General features: G+C 43.6%; 2 protein-coding genes across 4 annotated transcripts; one reads left to right on the forward strand and one right to left on the reverse strand.

The window, feature by feature from the left end:
- The first annotated feature begins 2,844 nt into the window (after positions 1–2,844).
- LOC120906564 (28S ribosomal protein S29, mitochondrial) lies at positions 2,845–5,136 on the forward strand. Of its 3 annotated transcripts, XR_005740120.1 has the most exons (3): positions 2,845–3,041; positions 3,129–4,578; positions 4,652–5,136. XR_005740120.1 is itself a non-coding variant. In XM_040318328.1 (2 exons), the coding sequence occupies exon 2, from the start codon at positions 3,195–3,197 to the stop codon at positions 4,416–4,418; it is 1,224 nt and encodes a 407-aa protein (XP_040174262.1). In that variant the 5' UTR covers positions 2,845–3,041; positions 3,129–3,194; the 3' UTR covers positions 4,419–5,136. The 3 variants fall into 3 exon arrangements, 2 of the variants coding, with proteins under 2 accessions (XP_040174262.1, XP_040174263.1); XM_040318328.1 differs by having other exon boundaries at positions 3,129–5,136; XM_040318329.1 differs by having other exon boundaries at positions 3,133–5,136.
- Positions 5,137–9,479: 4,343 nt separating this feature from the next.
- On the reverse strand, positions 9,480–19,675 carry LOC120905840 (coactosin-like protein). The gene is made up of 3 exons (XM_040317067.1): positions 19,183–19,675; positions 11,547–11,870; positions 9,480–11,444 (listed from the first exon to the last, which is right to left on the reverse strand). The coding sequence occupies exons 1-3, from the start codon at positions 19,231–19,233 to the stop codon at positions 11,328–11,330; spliced, it is 492 nt and encodes a 163-aa protein (XP_040173001.1). The 5' UTR covers positions 19,234–19,675; the 3' UTR covers positions 9,480–11,327.
- Positions 19,676–19,973: the final 298 nt, after the last annotated feature.

Genomic DNA, 19,973 nt, shown 5'->3' on the forward strand with positions numbered 1-19,973 from the left:
ATTTTTAAAATGCACTTTGAATTGTTCACGCGAAAATGTAGTACTAAGCTGAACTACTTTGGACCATAGATGACGTGCAATACAACCCAAGTGCCACTAAACAACACTAATCCACTAAATCCACTATACGACCACTAAACGGAGTCTGTACTGCTCAAGCTCGCAACCTAAATGGAATCTAGATAGATTTCGTTTAGCAGACGGCAAACGACTCAGCCATTCTAAAAATAGCTAAAAAGCTTATGGCGCCATTTGTTGGTGGGATAGCAACACAGCGAACTAGCTTCCATCGACATTTTTCCTTTATGTCTGTGCCTGTGTCTACTAGATTGTTTTCCTCAACCATCTCATTATCTATGCCTGCTATTTGTTGTGACCTCGTTTTTTTTAATCGTTATCCAAATTACCCAAGCGCCACAGATTAAGCTTAAACAATAGGAAAATCAAATATCCATAGAAAATAATGAAAGCTTCATAGCTTCATTGGTTTGCTCAATATATGGGGTATTACAACTTTTCATTATATTGCTGTCCTTTCCTGCAATGTGTTTCGACAAGCTCCATCTTATCATCTATACAGCCTTCCAACTTTCCGAGCAAAAATCTATATTTTTCTTGGGTATTTTGCGCTGGTTTTCGATACCCTTTGTTTAGACATTCCAATCGCCAGTAGCGAACCCATCGAACTCATTTCAAAATGATATGAAGTTGAGGGTACGATGGGTTCGATGAATGAGTTTTCCATCACTTGTGAGTCTCCAGTAGCTCAGTTTCGAAATGTTCGAGAGGGCTAATGTAAACACACGGATAAGTTGCGTTGATAAATTTCACACCGCGTAGATCAAAGTAGCTCAGTTCACTCAAAGCATCTACTTGTACTGTGGAGCGCCGTTTATCCGAGCTTATCGGGACTCAACCTCACCCGGATACTCGAATAACACGAGTTATGAGTCATAGTGTATATTTTATCACAAATTCCAATTTTTTAAAATTTGTATTACGTTTTGGTAAAACATACCCAAGCGCCACAGATTAAGCCTAAACGACTGGAAAATTGAATATCCATAGAAAAAAAATGAAAGCTCCAGCTTCATTGGTTTGAACAATAGATGGCGTATTAAAACTGATTATGATATTGCTATCCTTTTCTTGCAATGTGTTTCGACATGCTTCATCTAATCATGACCTATATAGCCTTCTAACTTTCCGAGCAAAAATCTATATAAATGGTCGTGTGGTCAGATACGTGGGTATCAACACCAACGACCATTACTCAAATCTCACTTGCTTCAGTGCTGGTGGTTTCCGTTGGAGTTTAGTATTTAAACAATCGTATCGCCGTTCTAGTTCTAGCGATGCATAACTTCAATGCGAAACCATACAACAGTACAGAGGAAATGAGAAAGCTCTCCTGCAAGCGATGAAGCTCAACTAGTTGGGGTATCCCACCAACAGAGAGCACCACCGGCTTTTTCGCAATTTTTAGAATGCATGAGTCGTTTGCCGTCTGCTAAACGAAGTCTTTCTATATTCCGTTTAGGTAGAGAACTTGAGTCGTTTAGAAGCCGTTTAGTGGTCGTTTAGTGGATTTGTGGCACTTGGGTAGCCAGTTTTCATTAAACTCATCATCATTCTCTTCATGTTGTTCCAAATAGAATATTCGAAATGTGCCATGAATTATTATGATCTTGTTAATTACGATTTTGTTAAGACAGTATGCTTTGATAACCGTTATTTCAAATATCGTCCGCAATGTCATCTCAAGTGACATTTGCTCGAAATTGTTTTCCTATATCTGCTCGATTAATACTCGATACGCCTGAAATTGTGGATTTGTGGCTGATCAAGTGTGTTGAAAGCGCTAAAATTTGGTGAGTTCGTATATAAGACTTGCTTCTATCAATTGACGATGCCGTCGAGCTCATTTTACACACATAGCTTAGATTTTTGATGAAAAACAAAGCTAATTTTCTGTGACGTTATTTTATAAAAAATCAATATTATTTAAGTATAAAATGGCTACCTGACCAACTATAACGATAAACTGGTGCAGTTTAAGGGAAGTTGCTCGAATTCCCGATTATTCGTGCTCGAAAATGTCAATCTTTGTATTGTACGATCATTTCTCAACAGCACGGATAAACGGACAGCCGAATAAAAGGTACCCGTATAAACGGCGCTCCACTCAACTGGTTCGACTCGACTGGTTCGGATAAAGCAGAAATATCGTGCAAGACAAGCAGCTATGTTTACAATATTGAACTACTTTTGTGTCGCGTGAGACGTTCTCGCTCTATGTCTATTTGAACGGTTATTCAATGCCGGAAAGAAATCTCTCGCTAGAAATATCGGAAAAAGTTCCACAACTTGGTGGGCGTGTACACGTAATATCATCGTATGAAACGCATGACGTGTAAATGTGCATTATGGTCTGCATTGGAATGTGTCAATTTGTGAATGCTCTTGTATTTCTGGCAGTTTTTTTTACATTCTAATTATTAAACTCACCACTTACCTGCAATATAACGTATTTTAAGGAATAAAGAGATCATTTATCGAATCTTTTTTTTTTCTTGCAATCTAATACGGACGTCACACGAGGCGTAAACTCAAAAAGTTTACGCTTGATTTGTATGGGAGAGCGTAAACTTCCTGTCAAAAGATTTCAGGGTTGTATGGCTGAAATCCAGTTTACGCCAAAGTTTACGCTTCGTGTGACGTCCGTAAAACACGATTGCAGTAATGCACACCGGTCACATTGTATTTTAATGGAGCTTGACAGCTCTACCGAGCTCTGCGTTTGCGCGTTTTTGACATTTTGCCCAGCAAGCTTTTCCTCATGGTGCCAGACCACAACATAACAACACCCACTGTAATCACCTCGCATTGCCGGTGTCAGAGCATATTATGCTAACTCCGTGCAGTGTCAAAATAAATACAAGAAACTTACCTGCTGCTGCAAAACCCCATCGAACGTTCAATGGTCGGCCAATAATTTGCTGTTTATATTAAATTAATTATATTAAATTAAGCTAGGAAAGGTAATTGTAGTGTGCGACTGCATGCTGTACGTGCGGAATTATGTAAGAATCTGTAATGTTGATTATTTTTCGCTGCAAACGTTTTAGCAAGACAGCCGCAGGGAAGGGAAGAACTACTGCTAATCGACCAGCTAAGCTTCCACTTGCCGCACCATGATACTGAAAATGACCATCCCAAACACCGTGTGGTATCAAACCCGCTCGATAGTGTCATCGGTCACAGCAAACACAGCCGCCGCCGCCGCCGCGCTGGATCGCGTGCCGAAGGTGGTGGAATTCCGCACGCCGGAACAAACCGTAGCCAATCACACGCGCGCCACGCTCGGCCGCTACTACACCGTGCCGGGCGACGTGCGCAAGAAGATCTTTGCGCACGGCGGGCTGCCGAAAAGCTTCGAGCGCCAGATCAAAACGTTCAACGAGTGCTCGCTGATGGTGCGCCGGCCGGCCGTCGAGATCATGGAGTACCTGCAGCGGACGGATTTCGCCCGCCCGGTGAACCGGTTCGTCCTGCACGGCGAGGACGGCGTGGGCAAATCGCTCGTGCTAGCGCACCTGCTGCACTACGGCTTCCAGCAGCAGTACGTGCTGATACACGTGCCCTGGGTGCCGAACTGGATGAAGCGCGCGAAGGAGATTGCGAACTCGGCCTCGCACGAGGGCTCGATCGATCTGCCGCTGGACGGTGCGGCCTGGCTGGTGCACTTCAAGAGCCAGAACGGGCCGCTCATCAAAAGCCTGGGCCTGACGGTGAGCCGCGAGTACGTGTGGACGAAGCGTGAAACTACGCCGGCCGGTGCACCGCTGATGGAGCTCGTCGAGCACGGCATCAACCGGGCGAAGTTTTCCTGCGACACGATCGCTGCGTTGGTGGAGGAGCTGAAGCAGCATGCGAGTGCGGGTCGCGCCCGGGCCATGGTAGTGATCGACGGGTACAATGCATTCTTCCAGCCGCACACGCGCTTGCTGACGGAGGCCAAGGCACGCATCACGCCGGACCAGATCACGCTCACCAAACCGTTCCTGAGCATCACGCGCAACGACTGGACGAACGGCGTGTGCGTGGTCACCGTCGACCAGATGGTGAAAGAGTTCAAGGACACGGCAGCCGGCCGGCAAAGCAGTGCTGTGGCGGGGCCGGCCCAGGTACAAGAGCCCTCCCTCGCGCTGCTGGAGTCGCGCGAGTGTTTCGAGCATCTCGACCCGTTCGTGCCGGTCAGCGTGGTCGGTTACGATGACGCTGAGTACTACAGCTGCATCCAGTACTACCTGGAGCGCAAATGGATACAGACGAATGAGCCCGGGTTTGAGGAGGAGCTGAAACTGCTCAGCTGCCAAAACCCGTACCAGCTGATGCAGCTGTGTGCATCGTTGTAGGGCGGGATGGAAGGTGTAAAGTAGAATTGTTATCAAAAAAAAAACGAATAAACAAGACCTACAGTGCGTAAATAAGTGAAACAATGTTTAATTGTGTGATCCTTCTTACCGCTCTAACGGTTTGGCCCCAATGGTTCCTTGGATTGACCACCTGTGATGGGTAAATATTGGTAAATTGCAATAAAATATACCAATAATGCTTCGAAATTACTCTATCTATATTTTTTAAACAGTTTTAAAACGGAAGGTGCAACCGTCTAAGCGGACTGCACGACCCACACGCTGACCCACGACAATTTTTCACAGAAAAACGAGTGAAGAGCATTTCAATTCTTTTGATTAGAAGTACAAAAATCGAATATTCGTTGCAGATTGTACAATTATGCTTATGTCCGTTAAAAAATACACGTATCGCGGCATGTATGTATAAGAACCATCCCTGTTGCATTAATTAACATTTTTTTAAATAATTTAATTTTAGCTCCTCACGGTTGTTTTCAAATGAATTATCAATTATACCATCCTCATCATTACATACCTGCTTAATTTTGCATCGCATTACAGTTGAAAAGTTACTACCAGTGTACAATGACCTAAAATACGGTAGTTTAAGAGCAGTAAAGAGGTAAAAGTAGGAAGGTTTGTGTAATAATTATATTCTCCTATCTTTCGATGCAATTTCCAAAACAAAATAAAAACCTACGTAACAAGCATTGAACTGAATCGCCTGCAATTTGTTACATGAATATTTAAAACCGAATAATCGTTGCCTAAAACTAAGGTACACAAAATACCCCAAACTACATACTGTGCTCTAGATACCATATGCAAATCTATTGGCTAGGCCAGGGGCCTCTAAACTTTTCAGCTCGCGGGCCGCATTGCTTCAAAAATCACTATGTTAAGGGCCATTTAATGTTACCTATAATTAATGAGTGAACGTTTAAATCTCATTTTTATAACAAAATAATATCGATACTTGAACAGATTCGTGTTACTAAAGCTTGATTTTTGTCTAAGAAATGAAAAAAAAATACAATTTCTTTTGAAAAAGTCAAAATAACCTAATATTTATTCTAAATCTGGCAAAGTCATCGGGGCCGCATTTTAAGCTCTTGAGGGCCGCATGCGGCCCGCGGGCCGTAGTTTGGAGACCCCTGGGCTAGGCGATAGATCCTCAGTGAAGTGAATTCCTAATTCGATTTTCTAGTTTTCATCAGCTAAATTAGTTTATTTTGCTACCCAAAAGTTTAAATAAAATAAAGCAAAATCTAAAAAAAAATATTATAATTCAAATAACGGACAGCTTCAGACTCCGTACAATCATAATGTTTTTATTTAATGTCTGTACATTTCGTCTCTGGTCATGCTGCTTTTAATCTTTTAGATGTTTGCCATGATGAACTAGAATAAATTAAAAGTATTTCAGACATCCAGTAGACCCCGACGTCATGATAAATAAATATTTTCTGTCGGTCTGTTCACCACCGAAGGCATTCTTAGCAGGTTTGGCGCCAGTGTAATATCTACGATATTTCCCATAAAATTGGTCCATATGCATTAAAGTACATCGGAATTGTAAAAGTAGTTATCATCATGAAAAGAATTTTTTTTAATATTGTGCTCTGATTTTTACGTAAAACACGTATTCAATTCTGTCCGAAGATAGAAGCAAGATGTTTTACTTTGTTTTGCAAAACAAATTTTTAGACAGTTTAGGACTTCTTCTATTTCTCGATTCGAGTAGAATCCAGAAACTTGTCTCGATTGCTTTTTGAAATAGGTTTGCTTATTGTTACAGAAGTTTGCTAAGGAAAATCCATCGAGGCGGGAAACCGAAATCGCAGTAGGCGTGAAATTGTCTGTCCAACTCTCGAAGATGCATTTAAAATACGTTAACAGAATTTGAATGTGAGCAAAAAATAAGGAATTTCCTGAAAGATAATGAAAATAAATAATTGAGAAATAATTGCTTACTTAACACATTTTTATGGAAACCTTGAAACCGCTAACGGAAGTGAGATAGTTTAGCTGCATAGTAAATCTGATTTCCTTGACAATATTCATCACGACGTAGAGACATCTCGATTGCAAAAATAGAATAGACCTGAATGATAATAAAGATACAGTGGCAATAATAAACAACAATATTTGAAGATAGCTGTGCACCCAAACTTCGTTGTCAATTTGACCGTCATCTTGTTGTTCCAGAATTGGTTGATCCAGAACACAAACACTCAGAATTCCTCAGAATTGGGTGTCCGGAACATAAAATAAGTTAAAAACAAAAAAGCTGTAGTGTATGTGTAAAAGTGAAGATTATTGATTAAATTTCGTGACTGTCTGGAATCCGTATCAAAACGTTCGTAATTATTACTATTTTATTAGTTAATCGTCAACGGACAATATGGCCTATTCAAGATATGTAACAGTACAAAAAAATTACATAGCAAAATCAAGATTTTTATCACAGTTCACTGTGGCCACGGCAGAAGCCGGAGACGTTCTTTAAAGACTGAGTTGAAACGTTAAAGTCGAAGCAGTGCGAAACAGTGTTGAATACAGCGGACATTGTATTGTATTGTATTGTTTTTTATTGCGGAAGAAATTGGCCGAGCGAAATGGCTTTATTACCCTATAACTTACCCTAAATCTAGCAAATCATAGCTAATAAATAATCGAACAAATACATAACATAACGCACATTACAATAAGCTGCTTTGTTAAAAATGAGTCGCGTAATGCCAGTCAAAACTAACGTAATCAGCGTTAAATTTCAGAGACATCGCAGTTATTTGATCATTTTCACTATCAGCTCGTCTAGCCAGTTGAATTCTAAGAAGTCGATTATTGCGAAAAGTTCTAGAGGATACATTTATATTAATTATTGCTAGTAGTTCGGGCGCGTCAGTCTCACCTATAATTAGCTTAGACATAAATTTCAACTGTGCTACTTCACGTCTCCTTTCAAGCGTCTCTAAGCCAAATAGTAAACACCTAGTTTCATGAGACGGACGAGGATCTACAAAAAGGGTCATGCGGTACATAGGGTCAAACTTACCAGCGATGGTGCGAGGCTGCACGACCCGCAGAGTCTATCTAGACCTAAGTGGTCGGGATAGAGCGTAGATATCGATACGATGCAACCAAGGCGATGAGTCGATAGAGCCGTTTAGCAGACCAGCGATAAAAGCGCACTGTGCATTGCGTCTTCTAACCTAAGGCCTAGAAGGCGGCACCGCCCACGCATACGGAGGAAGATTATTGCGATCTTGTCAGGGAAGTAGGCTTAGGGCATATCGCGTGTGCTTTCGTTGAATCGCCTCAAAACGAGCAATTGAAGAAGCAGTAGTCGTGCACCAGACTACGCACGAATATTGCAGAACCGAACGAACGATACTATTGTAGACAGCCTTAATGCACATAGGGTTGCGAAATTCATCAGTTGTCCGGATAACCACGCCTTGGTTTCCTCTGGCTACAACGTCATCGATATGCTGTTTAAAATTCAAACTTGAATCTAAAAGAATCGCTCAGGTCTTTGGCATAATTTTGTCGATTAACTGCAGTGCCGTCTATGAAGTAGGTATCAGTGATTGGGCTCCTGCAGCGACAAAAAGACACACAGAAGCATTACTCGATGATAATAATGATATGTAGTATGAAACATGAAGAATATCGAAACTGTCTAGAATATGAAAGAAAATATAGCTAAATTTCGGCTGATTAAATTTGAAATAGTAAGAAATTATCCCATGCCAAAAATGTCCTAATGATTATTGTCTTTAATTCGAAGCAATACAGTACGATTTAATATGTTCCAAACTATTATCAAACAATATTATTTTATCTATTAAGCCACGCTAATGGTATCCGTGTTTTTTACCTCTGATATCGGGCGTTTTGTTTTATGGTGAAATCTCTGTAAAACGTCATATCTGCAATATTGATTGTATCTTTAAGATGAACATTTTCAGAGTCTCTTTATATGCCCTACATTTTTGTCTCTCTAAGATGCATTCTCTAAGCAGCATATGCAATTTGCCTGTCCAGATTCGCTTAGGTCTTCGGTTGACCCACTTTACGTAAAAATTGTAAGCCAAATTTTTTAACCAAGAGAAAAAATGTGTGAAAGTTCAATGAAATATATGAACTGTTAAGAGCCGCACATTGCCGATCGCTTAGGTGAATTTACACAAAATATGTTTTTAGCGGTCAAAGTAGGCCATATTTTCACAGTTGCCGTGTTGGATATTCCTTAGCAAAACGTTGTTTTTTCCCCCCAACATAAATATCGCTCTAAGCTAGAGGTCTCCAAACTACGACCCGCGGGCGCTCGAGAGCTTGTAATACTGTCTGCTAAGTAACAACACTGATGGCTTCAAAAGGGTTAAAATTAATAGATTTTTTTCCTCCAATTTTTCAAACCAAAAATGAACTTCACCCATTAGCTAAAGGTAACGTCAAAATGGCTCTCAACAGCATTATTTTTACTAGGCAATGTGAAGAGACCCCTGCCCTATACTGCAGGACCTTTGAGGAGTTACCTTAGACTGTAATTTGTAAAAATTATCTAAATTCTGTAATGATTTAGCAAGGATAAGTGAAAAATCAGGGCATGAGAACATCTTTCAAAAATAAGGCCAGTCAACTCCTTCACTCTTCGTGAAATAACCCCTTTCCGTTCAAAGTTGTTAGAACTTTCAGAGCCTTCTTCTTCTATATATGGCGTAACGTCACACGCGGACATGCCGACCTATACAGGCTTTCGAGACTAAATGCATTGCCACGCAGCCGGATATTGTCAATCCATGCAACGGGAGGACCATTTCAGGCTTAAACCCATGACGAACATGTTATTGAGTCATTCGAGTTGACGACTGTACCACGTGACTGCCCCAACCTACCCAACCTTCAGAACCTAAGGATGATAAAACCTACCATTTATCATATAATTCGAATGCAACTACTACTTGACGTGCAATGGGCAGAATTGTGTCGAATTTTTCAAAGAGTAAGACAGACTTAATAAGTACAAAAAACACTTCAAACACCACTGTGTTACTGTCATACACATTTATTCTAATCCTTTGACTGCCCGTAATTATAGTGGCATTACATTAAGGTGTTACCAGTTTTGTTTTATTTTCCGCCGTGTCACAATTGCTTGAGGCATGTTTATTATTATCCGATTGTTCTTGTTTCTGTTTCCACTCACAATTTTACCTTACGGCACCCTTTGGTGCGAAAAAAAAACGTTCACGATGCAACAACAACACACACATACACGCTGCCTTTAAGTTGAGAGCATGTTCATTATTTGAGTAAATTTAGTTACTAATTTTGATGAATGTAATGGGCGCGTAGAATGATGCTTAATTTAAAACAAACAAACGAAAGAAACATATAATGAAACAAAAGATTTTTTAAATCGCCTATCGTTGCTGTTGGTTTATCACAATTCCAAAATGATTGTTTTCCAAAAATTTCCACACCGTTTATGAGTGAATCGAATAATACAGGGGTTTTTTTTTTTGTCAGGGGTTCTCATAATTTAGGGACACTTGCTTGACTCTTTCTTAAAAGGGAAGGTGGACTTTATGGGACGGGCAGCTGACTCTACGGCATCCTTTATGGACAAGCTCATTGGGAATCCTATAGGAATTGCCATGTGTCTATTCAAAGTAGGTGCTGCCCTAGAGTCCAGTTTCCATCTCGCACCAAGTTCACTTCCAGCGAGCCCAGTACAGCTCCTGAACCCCCCCTAGGAAGACCGTAGGACCGCTCACATGCAGCATGCCGCTTCTTTGCCCCTCGCGTGTGCTAACTTCGTTTCATCGGGACGCTTTTCTATCACCCTTCTTTCCCTTTCTTACATTTATCTAATTGTGCGTGCGACAATTTAGTGATATTTTAATATACAATGTTCGTTGTATACGCTATCCACTGTAGCCATTCGACACGTATGTGTATGTATATGTGTGTGTGTGTTTGTTGTTCTGTCGTAACCCCTTAAGTAAGATAGAAGTTTGCTAGCAAAAAGAGGGAACCGCTGTTTGCCCACCCTGTCGCACTTAGCCAATTGATTATACTAATACATATACTGGCAACTGTTGCCGTTTACGAAACGTGATTTGTGGGTAGTTTGAGCGCCAATTGATAAGCATTAAGGCACTGTTAGTTAAATAAAACCATGAGCAATATACTTTTTTGTGATCTTTACCCGTGGCAGACATGGAAAGGAGGTGTGGTGAGTGCAAACTATTAGAAGCATTATGCCGGTCGCAATAAACACGAAAAACAAATACACAGCAGTAAGTATGAAACCTGGATACGTCACGGAGTAAAAACCTCATGTTATCAATGGCTCCGGAACAACAAACAAGAAAAAAAAACACGAGACGATACCAATTCCGATATCCTATTGGCGATCGCGAGAGGATGAGCTAAAATTGATTGCACAAATAACAAATGTTTGATTAAGTTATCGCTTTCTCCACCATCTAATACAAATTAATCAGTCAAAATGGACAAATGTAAACGAACGAATTAGCCCGAAAGTCTATAGTAAAACTCATGCATGTGTGTCACTGAATTCTTGACTCGTGAATTTTAGCGAGGTCGTTAATAGGTTGATTTTACGATTTTACCTCATTTCGATAAAAAAAAAAGAAAAGATTTTAAGCGAATTTGTGCCGTTGCGAAACACAATACCACGGACTGCTGTCTTGAATGTTACCGTAACGCGATCACATTTCATCTCCGAACACGGTTGGCGGGTTGCGTGAGTCTGTCGAAGGGCCAAACCCGGCCGGCAGCCGGCTCACGCTCTATTGCGATATGTTAAGGAGCCCGCCGAACATCTCCTTGCTTCTCCTTTTTTTTTTTTTTACGTCCGCCTGGGTAGTGTTACAGCTCCCGCACGCCAGTGCCGTAGTTAGCGCCGCCAGCTTTGTTCAGATGCGCCTTGAACATTTCCAAATCGAGATCGACGCTCGTTTCCACCTGCAGCTCGACGGCAAAGTTCTAAAAGCGGAACACAGAAAGGGGAAAGGGTATAGCAAGCAGAACATTTTTTTTTTTTAATTTCGCTCCCCCTCCGTCCCGGGTGCAACCTCCCCCACGTACGTTGATCACATCCTTGATGATCGATTTGTCGGTGGACATTTTGGCGCGCTGCATCACACCGACCTCCGGCCCGATCCAGGTGAGGAACAGGAACTTGCTGCGCTTCGACATCTCGTCCCCCATCTGTATCCGGATGTAGCCGAACGCCCGCTCGTCGTCGTGAAACTGGGCGCAAAACTCCTGGAAACCCTGCCCCTTGGCCGAGCATACGATTTTCAGCCCGTCGAACTTGAACACGGCCCACTCGTGGTCGCTCATATTGGAGCGTACGTCCTCGTACGCCTCGCGAATTGCATCCTTATCTAGCGAGGTGGGCAATGCCATCTAAAAAGAAAAAAAAAACAGGAAAGAAAGATAAAGCGGAAAAGAGATTGAGCAATATGTTGGCTGTTATCGCTGCAACACTGCCGGCCGATGATATCAATGCCCTTATAAGGTTGTACCATTGTCGGGTGCTTAGCTCCCTCAATGCTACATTACTTCTTTTGTGGTTTCGTAATACAGGGGTTTTTACTTGATTTCGCAAGCGTAGTAACGCTGAATGCAACTGCAGCATTTGACAACACAAGCGCATCAGTTATTTTCGGAACGTCATCACGCTTAAGACAACCTTCGCACCTTGTAATCGCAAGCGCGGTACACCATATCGCAAAAGGGTTTGGCGGCTTGAAGCATTCATTTAACCAGCGCCTATAAACGTTTTTAAAGCAATGCACACGCCCGAAAATTGAAACTTAAGCGTTGGGTAAGGTGTTCGTCCCTTTGTGATTGTGAATTTACGTGAAAAAAGTATTTTGGATTGTTTCCTCCAAAATCTTCTAAAAGCTTGTAAATTACCAACCCTGAATCTGTTCAGACACATGGAGTTGAATACTTGCTTGAATCCGTAACGCTGGAATTGTGATGTTATGTACCGCGCTTGCGATATCCGGTGCGAATGGCGTCTTAAGCATGACAACATTCCAAAAACAACTGATGCGCTTGTCCCGTCAAATGCTGCAAAGTTGCGTTCAAGTAAAATGCCCTGTAATGTATATTATACAGGGGTTTGCAAGTCACTTTCGAATGTAAAAGTATTTACCACATCCAAAATGTTTTTCAACAGCTGTCAAATACTGTGTTTGCTTCAAAATGAAACTTTAGTTCTAACACATGATTTTCAACACACAACAAAGAACTGCCAAACTCAATCCAGCTTGAAGCGTGTTGAAAATCATGCTGATGAAATTTAAAAAAATATTTTAATGGAAATGAAATGTCAGATGGATGAGGATTAACATCTTGCTCGCGGAAAAATAACAATGTTTAAATTTGAAACTGACTTGGAAAACTCTGTAAGACATTTATTCATTCGAGAATTGTAACACGTAATTAAGTCGCCATGCTGAAGCGCTCAAATAAAGCCGAAATAGAATGAGATAAAATCGGCATTCATCGCTCAAACAGCACACTGCATTAGTCGTTTATTTATGATCTCAGTAAACAGCCCAGTTTAGCCACGCATCGGTTCGCTGATAGTGGGGTAGCGCGATAGGGAATCATGGCATGAGTCATGGGACCGCAAATACGAACACGATCGGAACAGCAGTTCACCGCTGGCTGAGTCACCATCTTGGCCGCATTCCTTCCGCAGCCCCCGGGGCTCAATAATTTCTGTTCTATTTCGTGCAAAGAATAAACGGTGGCTTGCACGGCGGCGTGTGTGTGTTGCAAGAAAACAGCGTATGCACAAAAACACACATTCGACGCCTTTTCCGCCGGCACAGTGACGTGTCCGCGGCACATCGCGTCATCGCACCGGCAAGCAACCGGCGACAGATGGTGCCTCCTACCGAAAATTTGTTTGATGCCTTTGCTTTAAAGTATTTTTGCTTTCCCAGCACAGCCGAATCTCAACTGTGCATGCCGGTTAGGGTTGCGAGGAGCCATAGTGCTGTGCTCCCCCCCCCCCCGCACGGCATGAACCGAACACAGAGAAATCTTTATCGTGCGTTTCGCGTTTTCGCCGCCGTGTATGACTCAGTGCGCAGTCACTAACACAGCCGCATGACGGGTGCATTCCTGGCTGCGGTTTTATGACACACAAGTGTGCTGCATGCATTAGCGCTGGTTGTTGTTGATGCATCTTCGCTCCGGCTGAACTGAGCGGACTTGGCGTGCAGTGTTGCCATTTCTTTCCCCCTCAACCCACTCCAAGTCACACCATGTTCCATGTGTTTTTTTTTCTCTCTCTCTCCTGGAATTGGCTTGAAGGCACTGTCAAAATAATGCATTTTTCGTTGTTGTTGTTTTGTGCGCTCCGGGTGCAATATAAGTAACACTTCATCGAAACTTTGGCGCTGGCTAACAGCTGCCTCTCCATCGGCTCCATGAAACGATGACCATTTAAGGCGTTGGTGCAACTCGGCTCGCCAACACACACACACACACACACACACACACACACACACACACACACACACACACACACACACACACACACACACACACTCATCGCTCAAAGGCTGTCCAAATAATGTTTCGTCTATGTCGCCCCGCACTGCCGTGCATTTTATTTTCACCCTTATTTTAATCTCCCGTTTAACTGTATCTCCTCCTCCTGCACTGTGCGTGAAAGTAACCTGGCGGGAGGTTTGCTTCTTCTTGCAATCGCTTCGTGCTTCGTAGCACCCCGCCAAGCGCGCCGGTGATATGTGAGTTGACCATTTTTGTCTTCCCTCCAATGCATCGAGCGCGGCCAGAGATTGTCCGGTTCGTTTGCTGTTTTTTTTTTGTTTTGTGTGTCAGGGCCATCATCTACCGACGCGGGCTTGCGCTGCCGTTATGGACTGTCTGTACCCACACCAATCTATGCTCCATACACACACACACACACACACACACACACACACACACACAGCCAGACAGACGCACACCTACAGTACAAAAGACTCCACCAGCCTTGACCCTCTGAGTTTGTCAGCCGCACGCGGGTTGGCGGGCTGTATGCTAGCCCCAGACACTAATTGCCCGACAATTGGTGACACATCCATACACACAATCGGCAGCACCAAAAAAAAAAAAAAAAAAAAAAACATGTCTTGATTTGTGCCAAGAAATATAAAAATTGCACTCGTGATTCATCGTGACACGCTCCTGCGGGAACACGCAAGGCCGGGGTTTCTTGTCTTCTTCTTTTCTTTCTATAAATACCACTTGCAATCGCTAAAATTTTGTCAAAAAATTGTTTCGCTACACACGCGGCAAACCTCGGCACAGATGGTGTGAATTCACCATTACAAAAAAAAAAAACCCCTCGGGAGCGAGCCAACAGATTTTTTAGACCCGGTCGTCCGCGCAAAAGCGCAGCAAAACCCGCGCGCGAGTCCAGTAAGAAAAGCACACACACACACACACACACACACACACACACACACACACGAAAAAAGTACCGCATTTGGGCAATCTTCCAATGTGCTGCGCACAGGGGTAGGTGGTAAAAATATTACTCACTGGTCCGGAGAGTCTTGCGGAACGTGCTTTCCTTGGGAGGTTGTGGCTTTCTCCCCCCCCCCCCCCGCCGGAAGGTTATTGGCGCGGGCCACCAAACAAGAAGCAGCGGCGGAAGTCGGCCCAGGGAATGGACGATAACATATAAAGATCGATTGATTAAATCCGTAAAGCGCTCAAGCCTGACCCCTGCCGGGCTGTATAAAAAGATCCGTTGTGCGCAGAGTTCCTTCACTCGCTCTCTTCTCTAACGCGCGATGTAGTTTTAGGTTTAGCTGATTTAATTATCCCACAATGTAAGTGGTTCGTAACGCACCAACTAGCGCAACGCATTCGGTAAAATATTGACCTTAACCGCAAAGACCCTCTCCCCCCCCCCCCCCCCCCCCAATAAAAAAAGCTACGGTTGGGTGAAAATAAAGCCAAGAACATCAGCCGCACGGAAAAGATAAAATACTTCAAACTTGCTTGTAACAAGCAACAAGGTTCAAATTTCGTTTTCTTTTTCTTCTATGACATAACTGCACCGATGCGCTGGCAAATTATCGGCAGTTGATGTTGGGCTCGGTGCTGTAAAATGTCATGAGCATCACGAGATATTCACCAGCGAAAACAATGATCATATCCGTGGTAGCTTGATGCACATTGCTGCTACTCAATGAAAGTACGTAATGACATGCCGAACACAACATGTGGATGCTTGGGTCCAACGCGATGCACTGACTGACAAGCTGAGCTTAATGCCGGCGCAAGCATGATCATTAATTTTTCCTGACCAGACCTGCCAAATGCCACTTTAGTTTTAGTCACCAAGACTCAGCACTGAATGAAACGAAGCTCAAATCAGATCATGTACACAACTGAGATGTTCAGAGGTAAGACTCAAGCAGTTGATGGTTCAATCACATGCTTGATGACATTTTGTTTAACACTCAACTCTTGATCACTCACTCGGTCATGACATTTTCTGTCGGTGATAATCATGACATTTTTGGAATATACTTGGCGTATGGTCCCAAGGAGCAACATGCGCATGCTTTAACGCTCTGTTTGACCCGACAGACAATCGAAGCAGACTCGCACGCACCGCATTCCTCCCATGACTATCGTGATTATCACCGACTGAAAATGTCGCGACCAAGTGACTGACCAAGAGTTGGTTGCACACAATGTCACCAAGCATGTAATTATCGCATCAACTGTTTGAGTCTCACCTCTGATCATCACAGAAGAGCTCATGACGCTGATATGATTTTGTCATGATTATGTCAGTGACATTTTGCAGAACTGATTGCACAGCAAAAAAAAAGTCATGACAAAGTGACCGCCCAACCGTTGGTCACAAAAATGTCACAAAGCATGCATTAATCACACCGATCGTGTTGAATATCACCCCTGATCATCACAATTAAGTACGTGACGCAGAATTGAATTTGTTTCAGACACAATTGTTTTATGACATTGACAGTGACATTCTGCAGCCCTGGTTGGGCTAATCAATTAGTGCACCGAGCGTGTGTTGTTGTCTTGCGACTGGTTCCACGCGAAATATCCGCGCGAGAGAGATTAAATTGTACAGCGAAATGAAAATAAACAATTAAACGCACACATTCCTCAAACGACGACGTCCCTCGGAGGCAAACAACGGCAAAAGCACACAGCAAAAAAATAAAAAACCGTGCAGCAAATTTCCAGCTTTCCCGCTGCACTCACACACGCGCGTGTGTGCATGTGTTTTCAATTCGCATTTTAAGCGTTTTTGTGTTGTTGTTGCGTCTTTTTTTTTGTATATTCGGTTTCTTTTTCTTTTTCCTCCGTTTTTTTTTTTAGATGTGTTTCCCTTCTTCTTTCTATTTTCTAGTCGTTTCGCTTAGCTTGTGCTCTATATTTTCCGAAGCACAGTTAACCCTATCCTTTTGCTCACCCATCGTTCCCACATCGGGCGGAGTTTCCAAAATCTCTTTACATTTCGGAACGAAACCAACCAAATAAAAAAAAACATGGACCCTTCTCCTACTGCTGTGAGTGACGGGAAAGAGAAATTAGGGGTGGCGAGGAGGCGGGTGAGGAGGCGAATTCAGTAAAAGGTGAAATTATCCTCCACACCCTCCATGTACAGCAAACAGCCACGCGATCGCACCAAAGCACACACACACACTTGGGGATGGGATGCAGCGGCAGCTTTCGGACCGAAAGCAATGAAATTAGGAGAAGTGGAAGGGGGGGAGTGGGGGGGGGGTGAAGGCGTGGGCGTGCTATCGCTGCTATGTTTGTGTTATTTCATCCCCCATTTCTAGCAAGCCATTGGCCCCAATTAGGCATCTAAAATGGAACGGAACGAAGAAAAAAAATCCACCCCACCCGGCCGGCCGGTCCCGCCGATCGCCAACATTGGAAGCCAAAAGATGCTACTTCCCAAAACGGGGCTGCCCATCTTCTTCGTGTTGATGGTTACACTCACACACACGGCATGCTTAAAATTCAGCATATTTATTTCTTTTTTTTTTTTCGGGAAAACCCTTTGCATTTCGATTACACACACACACACACAACGTGTTATGACGTCATTATCTACCTTCGCTGGTGCGGTTTTTCAATCAGTGCGACACAGGAAACTGTTTTCATCCTTTTGTGAATGTTGTGAATGTCAAAGCTAAGTAGTTCGTAGTTGTGGGACACTTCCTTGTCTCTTTCCGATTGGAAGTGAACTTCCCTTGTTAGAAATTGGACTCTATGATACGCCTTGAAAATTCCTGTTGGATTCGTCAAACAAGGGTGCTATAGAGTCCAATTCGCATTACATTAAGTTCATTTCCTGTAAGAAAGAGTCAATAAAGTGTCCCACAGCTATGAGCACTACTGGATAACCCTGTAATGCCACACAGATGAAGCAGTTTTTGTTTTCTTATCCTCTCAATGAATGTTTTTCATGTTAAAATTAAAATTTGTTTCTAGGAAAGCAGCAACCCTCGTATTTGTGTGTACATTTTTCGCCAACGATGTGCCAGCTTCACCCAAACAAAGGTGAAGGATTTTAAGGATACAAATTTTCTCCAGTTTCATGTTCTATTTTCCCGATCGATCTCATACCCCAAAAAATTGCATCCAATCTGTACCAAACCGAACCGAAATTGCATTGCATAACTGTAAGCAACACGTGTCAGTGTCAGTGATTTCGTTAATTTTCGTTTTTCTTCGTCTTCTTCTTCCTCTTCTTCTTGTTAATCACTACAGTTACAGAAACTGGTCGAAGGCGCTCCAAAAAGCGGGATAAATGTGGAACAAACCAGAGGAAACCATCATTTACCCGTACATATTGGTAAAACAGGTCGTTCGCACCCGAACAAGACCCGGGGGCGCGACGGGATGGGGGTTGGCGATGCATCTGGGGCTTGCTGGTGGTTTCGCTGGGCACACTGTTGTTGAAGAACCCGTTTTCTTCGGCGATGGCTTTTTACCTTTTTTTTTTTTTTTGAAGCCGCCAAGCCCTGCGGGCATTTCGCGCGGCCACACACACACACACACGGCGTTGCACCGTCCGTGTCCCGGTGGTGTGTGTGTTTTTGAACGGTCTTTCGAATGTGCACCTGCTTTCAACGGATTTTTTTTTTGTTGTTGTGTGTGATACTTGTGATACTTTGCAGGCGCGCGTGACGAGTGATTTCAATGATTTGCAAATTCAGTTCAAATAAATAGCACGAAAGTGGCACCCTGCAGCAGCACTTTCTCCGTGATTTATTTGGACTGTTTGAAAAAAAAACCCAAGGCGCCGTTGAGGGATGAAGTGGATTTATCGTTGAGATTTGCATGAACGGACGGCGGCTCGGCGGTCTATTGGAGAGACGATCCGGGCTACCCGCAACAAGACAATTCGTCCATTCGGCAATTGTCGTTCACCCCCCGCCCAACCCAAGAACTTTGAGTGTGTGTGTGTGTGTGTGTGTGTGTGTGTGTGTGTATGAGGCGCGACCATATCCGGTAAGAATGAGAGAAGCGGAGGCGCCCGTACAGCGAACCGGCATTGACCCGCGGAACGTAGGTCGTAACGCGCCCCAAGAAGAAGAAGAAGAAGAAGAAGAAGAAGAAGAAGGAAAGAACACTTGCCAAGATACACACACACACACACACACACACGCTTGTGACTTACCTTGCGAGGCTTGCTCTCGGCCATTTGTTCTACTTCAACCGAGTCGGACATCCTGCTGATGCGGTGGAGATGCTGTTTCTCTCGTTGAGCAAACGTTTGATAGTGGGTATTCCAAGGGTGCGGGTGTGTGTGTGTGTGTGCGTGTTTGTGCTGATAATTGAGCCACGCAACTTTGCTTGACCTTTTTTCCTAAGTTGACAAAGCCGTGGGCCGCTGTAAAACCTTCCGCCTGATTCAATTTACTCAAACTAGCACCAGTGCTTCCCTACGTTCTTCGCCTGCAGCATCAATAATGCACAAGGACACACTCAATACAACAACAACAACAACAACAAAAAAAACAACACACGCACACACAAGACGAACAATGCTGGAACACCGCACACGGGAGGATAATGCAACGCGACGGTTTGCCGGCGAGCGAGCTTCACACGGTTTGCAGGGCAACGAATTCCAGCCAAGACTGAGATGGTTTAAGCGTGCGCAATAATTGTACAAACATTTTTACACGTGCAGTGTGTGCGGCTGGAAAGCTTCGGGTCCGCTCGACGAACGCGAGCGAAAGAGACGACCGTCGGTAGCGCGGTCTGCTGTACGTTGTCTCGTTTGTGCGCCGCTCCGTTAGCCCGTGCCAGATACGCGCGTGTGAAAGCGTCCGCGAAGGAAAGGGCGACCGCGAAGGTGTAGGCTGTCCCTTTTCTTGCGATGGGTTGCTCCGGCGCGCGTTGTACTGTTTCCGCACTTTGGAGCCCGCCATCTTTGGCTGGATTTGACAAACCGAGGTGCCGGTG

Source organism: Anopheles arabiensis, chromosome X (genome assembly GCF_016920715.1).
Source record: "Anopheles arabiensis isolate DONGOLA chromosome X, AaraD3, whole genome shotgun sequence".
NCBI lineage: Eukaryota > Metazoa > Arthropoda > Insecta > Diptera > Culicidae > Anopheles > Anopheles arabiensis.

Excerpts from the sequence above, each read along its gene's own strand:
- LOC120906564 (XM_040318328.1), top strand. The coding sequence starts at position 3,195 with ATGATACTGAAAATGACCATCCCAAACACCGTGTGGTATCAAACCCGC.
- LOC120905840 (XM_040317067.1), bottom strand. The coding sequence starts at position 19,233 with ATGTCCGACTCGGTTGAAGTAGAACAAATGGCCGAGAGCAAGCCTCGC. Across the intron at positions 11,871-19,182 it reads CCGAGAGCAAGCCTCGCAAG|ATGGCATTGCCCACCTCGCT; the intron begins GTAAGTCACAAG and ends TTTTCTTTTTAG. Across the intron at positions 11,445-11,546 it reads TCATCAAGGATGTGATCAAC|AACTTTGCCGTCGAGCTGCA; the intron begins GTACGTGGGGGA and ends TTCCGCTTTTAG.